We start from the raw sequence: 12,840 nt of genomic DNA on the forward strand, positions 1-12,840 counted from the left end.
TCTAAAATAAATACATTCTTAAAAAAAATAAATAAATAAAACCAGGTGGAATAGAGTTCTCTGCAGGCCCTTGTGTCAGCAAGATGGGAGAGACAGAGTCTATACTATTGACAATCCTGCCACGGAACCCACAGCCCAGGCAAGGAGAAGCCTAGGTAACAAGGTCACAAGGACAAACGGCAAAACACCGTTTGATCCGAGACGGGAAAGCCTGATTCCAGTGAATTTAAGTAAAAATAAAGTAATTTAAGTAAAGAAGAATGTGTTCAGGGCACCCCCTAGAACTCAGGTAGGATGGAGCAGCAAAGTTAGGAGCAAATGCCTCTCTTGGTCTCCCTCGGTGTCTGCTGTAGGCTTTGCATATCAGTTTTTTTTACCCTGGTGTGCAGATGGCTCAACAGTCAGCAAGGGGCGGAGACACAGAGCAGGTTTATGAGTGGCCCTATAAAAATATGCAGGCTTTCAAACAGCCATTTAAAAAGTTCTGCCTGCTGACAAAAACTGTCAAGCTTCTTTGCTCTTGGCTAGGATTATGTCAACCCAAGGTAGTAACACCGGTTATCGCATACTAATCAGCCACTCTGATTGGCTGCTGGTGACATAATAGAAGTTCAAGAACATGATTGGCGGGCCAGCCACCCCAGCCCGAGCCTCCAAGCAGGAAGGTGGAGGACAGGAGTGGCCCATGGCCAGGATGGGGGTGGAGGCAGAAGACCACAGTCTTTGAAGACATGGAGCTGTGTTTGAAATAATAAAGACGGTCTTGAAGGTAGTAAAAACTATGCATGGCCCCCAAGGTGCACCTGGCTTCTTTCGTGTTCCTTCTGCCTCCTCTTGTACCAGGTGTCTCTCTCTCCCTGGTGACTTGCAGACAAGTGCTGACACGCCTCCCTCCACTCCTCTGCCCCAACCTGCTCTCTGGAGCCCTGAGGCAGGTAGCCAGCCTCCCCGCTCTGCCTTCCAGGCCAGCCCAAGCGCCCGGGCCCCTCCCTGCTCCAACTGGCCACAACATCAGCCTCCCAAGCTGCGGCCTCGTGGGGGGACAAGACACCTACCTGGACAAATTCTCCGAACAGAGCAAAGCCACGGCGGGAGGACTAAACATAACAAGAAACAAAGACGTGTGGGCAGCCGGGAGGGGTGTTTTCTCTAACAGGAGCAGTAACTAGGGACTGGGGATGGGCTCACCTGGTGAGTCACTGCACACTCTCTCCTCCTGGCTGTCTACCAAAAGAGCACACGTGCCACAGCCGGTGGCCTCCAGGGACAATGTGGGCCGTTGGAGAAAGGCTCTGGGTTTGCAGAAGAGAACAGCACAGCAGGGCAACGAAGCCGCTGGGAGTTGGGATTCTATGCCCGGCTCATGGCAAACTGGCTGGGTGACTTTGGGATCATCTGTGAGTCTCTGTTGCCTCATCTGTTGCATGGGGGACACAATTCAATTGTCTCTAGGCCTTTTCTAGCTTAGTTTTTCCCTACCGATGGAACGCTGGTGTTTCGGGAGCTGGACAAAGCATTCTGATGCCCCAAATGCTAACAATACTTGTCCTTTATTAAGCCTCCTACTGTGGGCTTGGCACGGCACCAGGGACCTCACATACATGAATGCTAATCTTGAGACTAATCCTGCCAAGGAGGTATTTTCTCCATCTTAAAGAAGAGGAAGCAAGCAAGTTCCAAGAGATTAAGTAACTTGCCCACTGTCACACAGCTAATACTTTTGATTTAAACCCAGGTCTTTTCAGGGCACCTGGATGGCTCAGTCGGTGGAGCATCTGACTCTTGATCTCAGGTCTTGATCTCAGGGTTGTGAGTTCAAGCCCCATGATGGGGCTAAGACACCAAAGAAACAAAACATAAACTCAGGTCTTTCTGACTCCAAAGTACCTTACATGTGATCTTATTTCCTTTTTAGTTTGCCTTAAAAAAAAAAAAAAAAGCTAAAGTCTAGTATTTTGTTAATTTTTTTTCTCCCGACGTTTTTCTTTGATGACTGCTATCAAGTACTAGCAGAATATCCAAACTTACTGGCAAGTGAATACTGGAAATGAATGTTGTGGAGATACTTGGAAACTGGATCCTGAGTAGTTCAATAGCTTGTTTCTCCCATGAGCCAGTAAGCTTACAGCTGTGATTTTATTTTATAACAGTATGCACAATTAATTAAGCAGATGTTTCTAGCCCGACCTAGAAGCGAAATCCATCAATGTATTCTGAGCTAAGTCGTCATTTGTATAATGAGGCATAGAAATGCCAGTGTTTCATCATCTTCTGCAAGGGAAGCTGACATGCAGGTGCTCTGCCACCTAAAACAGTTTTGAGCACCCTTGTTCTCTGACTCTGTGAATGCTCGATTTACGCACAGGAAAACTTCCTGGACAAAACAGAGCAAGGGAGAGTTCTCTCGCCACCTTAGAAATCCCAGCACTGGGAGATGTCTTTTTTTTTTTTTCTTCTCTGGGAACCAGAAGGTATTCTTTCCCTTTATATGTGCCCCTGGAAAGTTCCCTATAAAGCCAAGCTGACCCAGATAGGCTCCCCACCCTGCCAACAAAAGCAGTAATTGAGTTCCAGAGTGGCTCTTAACTAGATGGCCAGGCTAGCACAAGGTTGACTAGTTGTGCAATGGGCAGAAAGCAGGAGCTCATCCAAAGCAACCACCTGCCACAGGCCGAGGGGTGGAACCTGTACTTTCTTGGCTCCCATGACTGCCCCCGGACCTTACCTCTCACCCTTTGAGGTCCAGGCCATGAGCCAGAATATTTTTTTTTATTACTATCTCCAAATGACCTCCCTACATCACCTGCAGGCTTTGGAATCCTGCTCACCATTTTCCTTTCTGTCATATTCCCTGCCACCATCCTGGAGATTTCTTTCTTTAAAGATTTTTTTTTTTTTAAGTAATTTCTACACCCAATGTGGGGTTCGAACTTACAACCCCGAGATCAAGAGTTGCACACGCCACTGACTGAGCCAGCCAGGCACCCCGAGATTTCTGATATCCATGTGAGTAACTCACCCTTGGACTGAGTCTTCCAGGACTGTGTTATAATTTCATCAAGGTGGCTGGGACCTGGACGTTCTGCAGTCACATCTCTATGAACTATCACAGATTTTAAGAGATGTGTGTGCTGAGAAGTTTTAAAATAAAATCATTCCACTATGCCAGTGGAGATAACTTAATTCGGATCCGGATGTCATGATTATTTACTGAGCTCCCACTGTGAGCTAGGTGTTACTATGCACATTGTCCCATTCAATCCTAAAGGTAACCATTGGAACTCTTACTTTTTTTTTTTTTTTAAGATTTTATTTATTTATTTGATACAGAGAGAGAGAGCACAAGTAGGCAGAGAGGCAGGCAGTGGGAGAGGGAGAAGCAGGCTTCCCGCTTAGCAGGGAGCCCGATGCGGGGCTCGATCCCAGGACCCTGGGATCATGACCTGAGCCGAAGGCAGCCACTTAATGACTGAGCCACCCAGGCGCCCCTGGGGCTTTTACTTTTTTATTCAGAGCTAATCTAACTCTAAAAAGGGGTTGAGGTGCTACTGTGTGATGTCAGGATTAATACTGCTGCCATTTTACAGATAAGAAAACTGAGCATTAGAATAAATATCATCCCCAAGCCCACCGAGGACTTAGCATATTAGAAATGTGAGCTTAAATCTGAGAGGTACGGTGAGAAGAGCAGAGTGCAAATGGGACTATTACCACCTACCTGGAGGGGTTATTATAGAGAACTTGATGCACTAAGGTGAAGTGCAGGACACCAGGAGATACTTAGGCGGCGTTACCTTCTTTCCCCTGTGGTCCTTCAGAATTGGAGCCATTATACCACGCTTCCTCTTAATCACTGGGATTCGTCAGGGAAGAAGCATGTAAGCTTTATGATGGATAAAATGCTACCATAGTTAGTTAATCTGAGCCTTACACCAACCCTTGCAAGGCAGTCATTATCCCTACTTGCCAGAAGAGGAAACCCAGCTTCTTGGAAGATAAATGAGGGCTGAAGATAAAACCGATAAGCACTAGGGTTCGGATTTGAACCCAGGTCTGATTATGCCCAGAGGCCACATCTTTCCCTTTAAGCAACACGGTCACTTTCTGAGTTAATAATTAAGCTTCTCAGAGCCATAAGCATAGAAAGAATATGTATTTCCTTTCAGTAAGTTGATACTATGTGGAAATATTTGGGAACTGGAAAGTGGGGAAGCTTTTTCTTCTGTCCTGTGAATAAAAAGGAAGGAGAAATTGAGAAGAGTGTTAGCTACATAATCATATGTACATATGTAATCATGTGTAGAATAATCACATAGTTTAAGGTTCACATGACAACCTGATGAAAACAGCTTGCTTAGTACATATTTTTAAAACAAAATGTATTTTACATTTATAAATGAGTTAAGCATTTCTAAAATTCTCATTCTTTTATTGGAAAATAATCTTCTGCTTTTTTGGTCTTGAATAAAAATATCTGGAAAACATATGTTTGTTGTTCTAGTTAAATAAAACCATCGACATCGTTACATTTATGCTAACCTTGACTGTACTCCTAATTAAAAAATAGTGAAAAGATGACCTCAAATCTGCCCCCACCTGACCTGCAGAATTGGAAATGGGTCACCTCCCAGTGAATTCACAGCTATCTGCTTCGATTAGCTTCATATTCTGGAATAGCTCCAGAATTTGGAAAAAACAAATTATTTGTAGCATCTGGTCCTCCCAAACAGGAAACCTTAAAATTAACTCTGAGTTAGGAAAGATGCATAATAAGGTTATGTTAAACAACTCGAGTGTACTTACAGAAGAAAAACCTAAATGGAATCTTCCATGCCAGGGATCAAATCAGGTCGAAGTAAGTATTTAAATCACCGTGTAAATGCATCTGTTTAAAAAGTTCCATCCTGGTCCTTGAACTAAGATCTAGATCGGAACCCAACTCATTTCGTTCCAATCAGTTTTTCAATATAAAAGACATGCAACTGGCCAAGGGACAGGGTCAACACCTCCAATCCCCCAGGGCCAGGCAGCGTTTGGAGGGACGGGTTTCCCCCTCCTGTAAGATGAGGAAAATGAAAATATCATCTTGCCGTACTTTGTGAGGACTGAATTAGATAATGCCCTGGAACACGCGCTCAGAGAGCTCTTGTGGCTATGAAGACTGCTCGAATAGTAACCATTTTGAGTGTGGGATCTCTGCCCACTTGCTTTTTTTGCATGACATCACGACCTCCTCCTTTCACACACCCTTGACACAGCCACATTTTTCTTCTTTCCCATCTGCAGAGAAGCTAAGAATCCGACAAACAAAATTACGTAGCAGCGTCTGAAAGAGGGAAGTGAAACCCAATGGGATGTTCCTGCTTCGTCATTTTCCTCAACAAACTTTTGTGAGAGTTTACTCCAGGCACGGTACGGGTGAGTGGAAGAAATGAGTGGAGTTCTTACCAGCCATCCAATGAGGAGAGAAACCGCCTTCTTCCCACTGCAGAGAGAAACCAGCATCCAGACAGTCAGGAAACGTGCGTGATGGCACTGCCCAGTGGACCTCTAATGGGAGCCGCACATGTTAATTTTCAATTGTTTAGCAGCGCATTAAAAAAAAAAAAAAAGGAACAGGTGAAATTAGTATTAATATTAGCGCTAATAATGTTGGGCCATAATTAATAATTGGCCCAATGTATTCCAAATAATTATTTCAACATGCAATCAATATTAAAAAATTATTGAGACACTCCACATCTTTTTTGCCATACGAAGTCTTTGAAAAGTGTATTCTACCCTTACATCACACCTCAATTTGGACCAGTCGTATTTCAAGGGCTCTGTGACTACATGTGTCTGGTGGCCACCATATTGGGCAGGACGTCTGTGAGACCTTTGGAGAAAAGTGCTCAAGAAAAGTGTTAACATATAAACATCTCATGTTTGGACGTTTCTTCTATATATATCATGGGGGGTCTGAGGTTTTACCAGCTGAAAAAGGTCCGGAAGGCCCTTTTGACTTCAGCACCATTCAGATTTCCCTCCAGAAACACATCAAACGTTCCTCCAGCTGCTGGGACTGTTGACGGCTGATGGCTCACAGCTGAGTCTGTGGGCTCTGTCACCGGCCAAAGGGAGTTGCCTCGCCAAGGGTAGGCCCCACATCCAATAACCAGTTGTTGCCTTGGTAAGAAGGACTGACTGCCTCGTCTCGATTTGGGACCACCCTGCAAGGCCACCCAGCTCCAGAGCTACCCTGGAGGAATGGCTGAGGCCCCTGTTGCAGCAGCTTCCCAGCTCAGCTTGTCCCTCTGCCTGACCCCGCAGCTGCCCTCACGTTCTTATAGGTATTGCACTTGAGGGCATGCTTCCATACATCTCCTCCAGGCAGACCCCCTCTCAGAGCCTGTTTCCCAGGGCATCCACCTAAGACCTCTATCCCCAGTGTTAGGTTGTCCTTCACAAGGACAGCAGCTGTATTAACAGACTGAGGCTTTTGTGTGTCCTACTTGCACAAGGACACCAAAGTCTGTGGGCCTCTTGTCAGATGATTGGCTATGGAACTGCACCAAAGGAGGAAATATGTAATCACTGCAAATTCCCTCTTACAAGTTGCTCCAGCTTTTTTTTTTTATTGTTGTTTTGTTTTGATTTTAATTTGATAGAGAGAGAGAGAGAACACGAGTGGGGAGGAGGGGCAGAGGGAGAGGGAGAAGCAGACTCTCTGCTGAGCAGGGAACCTAACATGGGAGTTGATCCCAGGACCCTGGGATCATGACTTCAGCCAAAGGTAGACACGTAACCACTTAACCGACTGAGCCACCCAGGCCCCCCAAATTGCTCCAGTTTTAGGAATCATACTTGTATCTCCAATTTCTGTGAAAGAATAGAGAGAAACCTGCCACTTGATATATACGTGAGGTAAGACTGGATGTCACCATGGACCATCACTTTAGCCCTACTTCCTCACGTGGTGAGGCTTGTAGATTCTCAATGCAAAGTCTCCAGCAACCTCTCTGGGAGCAGCACGGGCCCTGGGACAGGCTGAGAAATCCTGTCTTCCAGTAGAGGGCTGCAAGCAATGTAGCTAATATCCAGGTATTCTTTGGCATAGTGTTAGAGAGGAAACAAAGACAGTATGACACTCTTTGATTTGTCTCCTTGTCCTCAAGTCTAGCTTGGCTTAGAGATGACAGGAAGTTCTGGTATGAGACCCCCAAACAAAACCCTAAATTCTTGGGGCGCCTGGGTGGCTCAGTTGTTAAGCATCTGCCTTCGGCCCAGGTCATGATCCCAGGGTCCTGGGATCAAGTCCCACATTGGGCTCCCTGCTCAGCAGGAAGCCTGCTTCTCCCTCTCCCACTCCCCCTGCTTGTGTTCCCTCTCTTGCTATCAAATAAATAAAATCTTAAAAAAAAAAAACTAAACAAAACCCTAAATTCTCAAAGAAAAAAAAAAAGTCCTACTCCCCACTCCGTCTCCTCCTTACTTTTCCAGCCTTTGTACTAGTTCTTACTTGCTCCTTCTCCACTTAATTCTTTACATTTCTTTGAGACCATCTCAAGCGCCCTCTCCTCCATGAAATGTTTCTTCCATTTTATTTTTAAATTAAAAAAAATTTTTTTTAAAGATTTTATTTATTTATTTGTCAGAGAGAGAGTACGAGTGAGCATGACCAGGGGGAGCGGCAGGCAGAGGAAGAAGCAGGCTTCCCGCAGAGCAGGGAGCCTGATGTGGGGCTCGATCCCAGGACCCTGGGATCACGACCTGAGCCGAAGGCAGACGCTTAACAACTGAGCCACCCAGGCGTCCCCATTTCTTCCATTTTAAAGCATTGATATATCATTCACATACCATACAACTCACCATTTAATGTACTTTAACCATTGAATTTAAGCACAGTTCAATGGTTCACAGTATATTCAGAGTTGTGCAACCATCCGTCACCAAAATCACTTTTAGAACATTTTCAAAGACCCAAGAAGACACCCTGTATCCCTTAGCTGTCACTCCCAGGTCCCACATTACCCACCTCCAGCCATGGGTAAACCACTAAACTACTTTCTGTCTCTATATATTTGTTTCTTCTGGACACTTAATATAAGTGAAATCCTACAAGATGTCGTGTGTGGCTTATTTCACTTAAGCATAATGTTTTCAAGGTTCATCCATGTTGTAGCATGTTGTCAGTACTTCGTTCTTTTTCAAGGCTGAATCATATTCCATTGTGTGGGATATACCATATTTTATCTATCCACTCATCAGTGATGGATATTGGGTTATTTGCACTTCTTGGCTATTGTGGATCATGGTGCTACGAATATTCTTGCATGTTTTTGTGCAGGTATGTTTTCATTTCTCTTGGCTATATAGCTCTGAGTGGAATTATTGGATCATGTGGTAAGTCTGTGTTTAACCATTTGAGGAGTTGCCAGTCTGTTTTCCACAGCAGCTGTGCTATTACGTTCCTTGAAAGCAGCATGAGGGTTCCCATTTCTCCACAACTTTGTCAATACCTGGCATTTTCTGTCTTCTGATAATAGCCACCCTGGTGGGTATAAAGTGGTATCTTGTTGTGGTTCAATTTGCATTTTCCTGATGGCTAATGTTGAGCATCTTCTCGTGTGCTTATTGGCTGTTTGTGTATCTTTTTGGAGGAATGTGTATACAGATTTTTTGCCCATTTAAAAATATGGTCAATTATGTTTTTATTATTGCATTGTAAATGTCTTTATATATTCTAGGTACAAGCGCCTTATCAAATATATGATTTGTGAATATCTTCTCCCATTTTTCTGTGGGTTGTCTTGTAACCTTCTTGATGTTGTCCTTTGAAGCACCCAAGTTTTAAATTTTGATGAAGTCCGATTTATCTATTTTTTTCTTTTGTTGCTTGTGCTTTTGGTGTCTTGTCTGAGAAGCCATTGACTAATCCAAGGTTATGAACATTTATGTTCTTTTCTAAGAGTTTTATAGTTTTAGTTGTTATATTTACACTTTGATCCATTTGAGTGAATTTTTATATATGGTGGGAGGTAAGGGTTCGATTTCCTTCTTTTGATGTGGTTATCCAATTGTCCCAGCACCATTTGTTGGAAAAAATCATTTTCCCTCATTTATGCCTTGGTGCCCTTGTCAAAACTCAAGAAGTCAACTGACTGCACGAAACCTTTTTTGACCCTCCCCGCTGAAAGAGGACCTGTGCGGAGAGAGAGCAGCCTCCATGTGGAACACTGCCAGTCCCATGGCAGAAGGAACATGAGACATAAGAAACTCTGGGCTGGCTCTTAACAGTTTGGGCTCAGAAGGGACACGTCACTCCCATTCTCACTTCATTGGCCAAGAAAAGTCGTAAGGCCACCCTGAGGTCCTTGGAGGGAGGAAAATTAGTCCTCCCATAGGGTGGGGAACTGCAGGGAGGGAAAAGAGATTCTTCTGGGGAACAGTAATACAATTTAATGCTTCCTCACCATCTCCTGTATGACCTGACACCTTGCTCTCCTGGTATTCTTCTGACCTCTTCTTACCCTTTAGCTTTCTCTGCCTGCTCCTTTCATGTTGGCGTTTCCCAGTGTTGTGAGTTTGGCTCTCGTCTTCATACTCTACAGACTTCCTGGGGAAATCTCATCCACTCCCACCATCTACTATCTGCCAACTCTTAGTACACTTCCAGCTTCTGACCTGTGTAGCTGATGTCTACTGAACATCTTCCACAGACATCCCAAATTCAGCATGTCCAGACCCAAATTTATCACTGTCTTCATGCCACCCGAAATCTGCCCCTCCTCCTGAATCCCCAACTTGTATATGGTGGGAGGTTAAGGGTTCCCAAAAAAGGGAAATAGCACACCATTCTCCCAGTTGCCCCATCCAGAACCTCGGCACCTTTTTTTTTTCTTAAGATTTTATTTATTTATTTAGAGCGTGAGCAGGGGGAGGGGCAGAGGGAGAGAGAGAATCTCTAACAGACTCCCCACTGAGCATGGAGCCTGACGCTAGGCTCAATCCCACAACCCTGAGATCATGACCTGAGCCAAAATCAAGAGATGCTTAATTGACTGAGCCACCCAGGCACCCCATAGTCTTGCCTCTTTTAATCCATTCTTCATGTTGCAACCATAATGATTTTTATAAAATGTAAATCCAGTTTTGCTACTCTCCAGCCCAAATCCCTCATTGGCTCTGCACTGTTCTGGGGATAATGATTAATACACTGACAGACTTCAGTAAGACCTTTTATGATCTGGCCTCTGTCATTTCTCCAGCCTCTATAGCATCTGCCTGGCATTTTATTCGTCTTGAGCTAGATTTAGTTTACTAAACATATTGTGATCTCTTCATTCAGGGCTTTTGAACAAGCACTTCCCTGGCCTGGGATACTCTTTCTTCTCCTCGGGGTAACTCCTACTTGTTCTTAAAGTAGTGGGCTGTAAATAAATAAAATCTTAAAAAAAAAAAGTAGTGGGCTGGACATCGCTTGCTCCTTCTCTTCAAACCAGGCAAAGACAAAGTGATTGAAAGATAGTTTAGCTAGGAGGTTAAGAGGGAGGGCTCTGCAAACTGATGGCCCAGTTTTGAATCCTGGCTGTCATCTACCAGCTTTGAAATGGTATGCAAGGCCTTACTCCTCTGTGCCTGTGTTTCCCCAGGCATAAATTAGGGAATAATAAGAGTCCCTATTACATAAGGCTGTGGTGAGGATTAAATGAATAAATCTATAGAAAGTGCTTAGAATACTGCCTGACACTGTAAGGGCTCAACCAGTATTTGCCATTACTTTTAGGTATCTCCACAGCACCCTATAGTTACCCCTATAATTAAGCATTTATCAGATAAATATAATTCCCAATTTACTTACCTGACTACTGCATTGTAAGATCCTTAGATTTGGGACAATGTCTTATTCGTTAGGCTTCAGTTCCTGATATGCAGTATTTATTAAATATTTGTTAAATGACTGAATGAATGAATGAACTTGTCTTTATGCAACGATCACTTCTCATCTTCTCTTATGAGGATAAATTCTGTCCTCCCCACTTGATGTACTGCAAGCTTACTGAGGGCAGGATCACAAGTATGGTCATCTTGGCCAATCCCATCTCCCTCCAACCCAGTATTGCTTGGCAATATTGAATTAATCAGTTGAATTAAATTCTCCTCCCTGGGGCACCTGGGTGGCTCAGTCATTAAGCATTGGCCTTCAGCTCAGATCATGATCCCAGGGTTCTGGGATAGAGCCCCGCATTGGGTTCCTTGCTCAGCAGAGAGCCTACTTCCTCTCCCACTCCCCCTGCTAGTGTTCCCTCTCTTGTTGTGTCTCTCTCTGTCAAATAAATAAATAAAATCTTTTAAAAAAATAAAATAAATTCTCCTCCCTGAGAGCCTTTAGTCTTTTCCTGGCTTTTCCACTTGCCATAACCTCTGATTTATTTCTACATAACCCACTGTAACCTGAAATTCCAGGGAAAGACTTTCCTGTATCTGCTGCCCAATTGTTAGAGTAGGTTAGTTATCCAAGAAGGGATTGAGGATGGTAAAACTCAAGTTAGAATTAGGAGTTACATTTAGGTGAGGTGTCCTGTGATTTTTGAAAATAATACTGAGCCGAGGGATTTTGTTCTTCCTGATCTTGTAGAAGCTACTGAAATCCAAGGCCCTGTTATAATTTACCTACAGGCTGGGTGGGTAGAACAGCAGGCTGAAGCGAAAGGGGGATTAAGTAGGATGTAGAGATGCAAGTTTTAGTCTAGGCTGTCGAGAAATATATGTGACCCTGGACGTCACCACCTCTCTGGGCCTTACTTATCCCACCTGTAAAGTGAAGGAGTATAAATGGTCTCTAAGTCTGCCATAAATTCTGATGTATCATGCATCATCCCTCCAGAAGTAGCTCATTCTAGGAAGGAATTTTCTACTGTCCCGCTTGATCTGAGAAGACACAGAACAGAAATGGTGTAGAAGAAACCATACCAGGTGTCTTTAGCTCCATGGCCAGTGATAACTGAAAATAATCATAGAAATCATCTGGATAAACCAGGAAAGAATTATTCACATCTTGCAGGCAAGGCCTGAAGTGGGATGTGATACTGTTCTTTTGAGTGGGACAGACTTGAATTCAAGTCCCAGCTTAGCCATGTACTAGTTTTGGGGCTGTGGGCCAGTGGGCCTGTTAGTTAACTTCTTTACCCTCAGTTTCCTTGGTTGTAAAAAAGTGGGGCTCATATCTATGTTGTAGAAGTAGTGTAAGGATTAAAAGAAGCAGTTCATGTATCACACCTGGTGTGTAGGCCTTGAATGAACATTAGGTCATTTTCCCTGTTCTATTCAATCCTTCACTAGCTAAAAGTACTTTCACAGATTCCCACCTATGCCTGTGAAACTACTTATTTGCTCATCCTCAAAGGTATTTGGGTCCCCCAGATAAATGTCTAACACATACATTTCAAAATCAAATATTATACAAACCTAGGTATCTTCAAATTCAAGCAGTGGGTCAAGGTAACAAATATTGTTCTGTCAAAAAAGGATCACTTTATTAATCTATACATAACACGTATAAAAGCAAGCCAAATCAGGATGTTTTCCTTAGCCATCCTTTCCACATTTTGTGTAGCTTTAGTGAACTATAAACCACTGATTTCTTCACACCTAAAAGACAAAAAAAAGAGATGGTGAGAAAATTGGTGCTTGTTGACTACATACTCAGCTAGCGCTTCCATGATATCCTGACCAGAGACCTGTCTTTGGAGTGGGGCAGTAATGGGCTGACTGGGGTGGGGTCCCAGGAGACCCTGGGAGCCGAAGATGATTAAAGGTCACCATGATCAACATAAGGGGAAGAGACTCTGATTTAGG

General features: G+C 43.8%; 2 protein-coding genes across 2 annotated transcripts in view; both read right to left on the reverse strand.

Moving 5' to 3' along the window:
* The window catches only part of LOC145721925 (uncharacterized), a 61,740-nt gene extending 49,367 nt beyond the window's left edge, over positions 1 to 12,373 (reverse strand). The window contains exon 1 of the mRNA XM_081822602.1: positions 1,056 to 12,373. Within this exon, the coding sequence (XP_081678728.1) occupies positions 1,056 to 1,105 (50 nt within the window). The 5' untranslated portion in view covers positions 1,106 to 12,373. The remainder of the gene's footprint in view (positions 1 to 1,055) is intronic.
* Positions 12,374 to 12,493: 120 nt separating this feature from the next.
* TAMM41 (TAM41 mitochondrial translocator assembly and maintenance homolog) overlaps positions 12,494 to 12,840 on the reverse strand; it is a 49,099-nt gene continuing 48,752 nt past the window's right edge. Inside the window, exon 8 of the mRNA XM_006734046.3 lies at positions 12,494 to 12,633. Within this exon, the coding sequence (XP_006734109.1) occupies positions 12,557 to 12,633 (77 nt within the window). The 3' untranslated portion in view covers positions 12,494 to 12,556. The remainder of the gene's footprint in view (positions 12,634 to 12,840) is intronic.

Source organism: Leptonychotes weddellii, chromosome 1 (genome assembly GCF_054177405.1).
Source record: "Leptonychotes weddellii isolate Sample4059 chromosome 1, ASM5417740v2, whole genome shotgun sequence".
In the NCBI taxonomy this organism is placed as follows: Eukaryota; Metazoa; Chordata; class Mammalia; order Carnivora; family Phocidae; genus Leptonychotes; species Leptonychotes weddellii.